The sequence below is a fragment of the Cyprinodon variegatus genome, unplaced genomic scaffold (genome assembly GCF_000732505.1).
Source record: "Cyprinodon variegatus isolate N-32 unplaced genomic scaffold, C_variegatus-1.0 Scaffold534, whole genome shotgun sequence".
Classification (NCBI taxonomy): Eukaryota; Metazoa; Chordata; class Actinopteri; order Cyprinodontiformes; family Cyprinodontidae; genus Cyprinodon; species Cyprinodon variegatus.
This window is the reverse complement of record NW_015150987.1, coordinates 398,808-401,268: the sequence shown is the minus strand read 5'-3', so window position 1 is coordinate 401,268 and position 2,461 is coordinate 398,808. Positions and strand designations below refer to the sequence as shown.

General features: G+C 48.1%; 1 protein-coding gene across 1 annotated transcript in view; it reads right to left on the bottom strand.

The window, feature by feature from the left end:
• Positions 1-2,461, bottom strand: part of LOC107095276 (immunoglobulin superfamily DCC subclass member 3-like) — a 21,821-nt gene that overhangs the window by 13,897 nt on the left and 5,463 nt on the right. The window contains exons 2-6 of the mRNA XM_015391294.1: positions 1,346-1,651; positions 1,110-1,254; positions 891-1,021; positions 577-714; positions 332-490 (exon numbers count right to left, since the gene is read on the bottom strand). Coding sequence (XP_015246780.1) covers positions 332-490; positions 577-714; positions 891-1,021; positions 1,110-1,254; positions 1,346-1,651 — 879 coding nt within the window. The remainder of the gene's footprint in view (positions 1-331; positions 491-576; positions 715-890; positions 1,022-1,109; positions 1,255-1,345; positions 1,652-2,461) is intronic.

Genomic DNA, 2,461 nt, shown 5'->3' with positions numbered 1-2,461 from the left:
CTGCTAGATGCCTTTAGACATGTAACTGCCAGGTTTAGGTCTTGTCTAGGTTCCATCATTAAGAAAACAGCAAAAAATACCACAAATTGGTTCATTTATTTAATTCGTTTCGGCCATGTCGCACTGTAATTACATTATACCCCACATAGGGGGCGCACCACTCAGTTTGTGAACCACCGATGTTATGTATGAGTTTTACTTCAAACCTTTTTGTTATTCTGATTATAAAAATATTGACCTGTTTAGTTTTTTAAACACTTTTGCTGTAAATTAGAGGTAATTAATGACACTAATTAAAATGTAGACTAATTTGTTCTTTGTTGTCGTTTACCTTGAACTACGAGCCGTCCCAGCGCAGTTCTCCTGGATCTGCTGCCCGGCCGGTTGGCTGAGCAGACATAAACTCCTGAGTGCTGCAGCGTGGCGTCAGATATCATCAGGTTGCCTGTTCCCAGAACCTGGACCCCCTCCACCCCAATGGACCGGCCATCTGTACAGGACAGGACACGTAAGAACCGGTGGTCAGTGCGGATCAGTTGACCCGTCAACGATGCAGAGTGATGATGATGCTGTTACCTAGGCGACTCCAGGACACGATGGGGCGAGGGTTCCCTGTTGCAATGCATTCCAAGATGGCGGTCTGATGGACGTTGATGGTGAGGTTCTGAGGTCCAGAAAGGATGACGGGCTCCTTGTAGACCCTTGATCCTGCAACTAGACCCCAAAAAACCCCCAAAAAAACATGGATTGGTTGGCATTCACATCACAACTGAAATCCAGAGCTTTTTAACCCAGAGTTTGATCAGACATTTTGGGTTTTTAACCCTCAGTTTAGTTTAACCCTTGACCCTTAGGGGTTAGGAGGTTTCTCTCCCTGGGTGTGGTTTTACCGTTGATGGATAGTTGCGCCTCATTGCTGTAGCGTGTGTTGGCAATGTTTGAGGCGACGCAGCGGAACAAGCCGCTGTCGGAGCGCTGAACGCCGGTGATCTGCAGAACGCCGTTGGGGAGCAGAGTGTACCTGCAGACAAGGTCGAGAGTGAGAATCTGAGGATACATGTATGTCCTGATATAAAAACACGGCGTGGGCATCGGCAGGTGAGGGTCACCTGGGGTCAGCTGTGCTCAGCGGGCGTCGGTCTCTCTGCCAGGTGATGTTGGCCTCAGGGATCCCGTTCACCTGGCAGCTGAGTCTGGCCACACCGCCTACATCTACAGCCAGGGACTGTGGGTGGGTCAGGAACTTCGGGAGAGCTGCGTGAAAGGAGACGGGTCAGTTTGCTGTGTGGGACGTTCAGTGACCATCCACGGATCTCTGTTTAGGCGGCATGATGCTGTGACTCACAGGCTAGTTGGACTCGAGCCTTACGGCTGATCAGCAACCCGTAGCGGTTCTCCGCCGCGCAGTCATACTCTCCTGCATCCGTCTCGTTGCTTTCACGTCTCTTGGAGAAGTTCCTGATGAGCAGCGTGCCGTTCTTCAGCACTGTCGCCCGTACGCCTGTCACTATGGGAACGCCGTTATGTCTCCAGGTGATGCTGATAGGCCCCTCCCCCTCCACTTGGCAGTGCAGCATCAAGGGGCGGTCCCTGACTGCGATTACATCCCTCGGTTCGGTCAGAAAGGCGAGCTCCAGGGCTCCGAGCACACCTGAAGGGAGGCAGGTAGGTCAGAACCTTAGTTGGTAGCAATTCTATTAAGTTTATTTCTATAGCGCCAATTCACAACACGTCTAAAGAAAACCAGTTGATTGCATCGACTCATTGACTCGAAGGAAATCCCTCACTCTAAGCATGCTTATAGCGACAGTAGAGAGGAAAAACTCCCTTTTAACAGGAAGAAACCTCCAGCAGTCAAAACTCAGGTCAAAAGTTTAACCCACAAACCTTATTCAGGTAGGCAGCTTAAAACATGCGTTATACTCACCGAAAGGATGGATGACGATGACGATGATGATGACGATGACGATGATGATGATGATGATGATGATGAAGATGATGGTGATGATGATGATAATGATGATGATGATGTCAGGATTTCTTGGCACATTCAGGTCACATCTGCAGTCAGTACTCTGCATAAAAACTTGACACTTTCGATCAGAGAAAAACATGGCTTCCAGCTTAGACCTCTTGTCATGTGACCAACATACCTGGTGTGACGTCACAGCGCCACCTAGGGGTTCGGAAGATGTTAGAGTTCGGAGAGTTCTTTACAGTCTGATTGTTAGTTTGCTTCAAAGAGGGTTTGCATTTCTTTGGTTCATTTTCTGCCTCACTGATAAACTTTATCATCCGGTTCTACAGACCTTTCCTCCTCATCATGGATCAATTTAATGTTTCATTCCACTGTCAGCTCTTCATTGATTGGCTGTTTCTAGGAAAAGGGTTGATTTATGAAGAACGACCAAATATGGAGAAAAGATGGAGGAGAAAGCAGGAAAAACGATCTACAAATAAG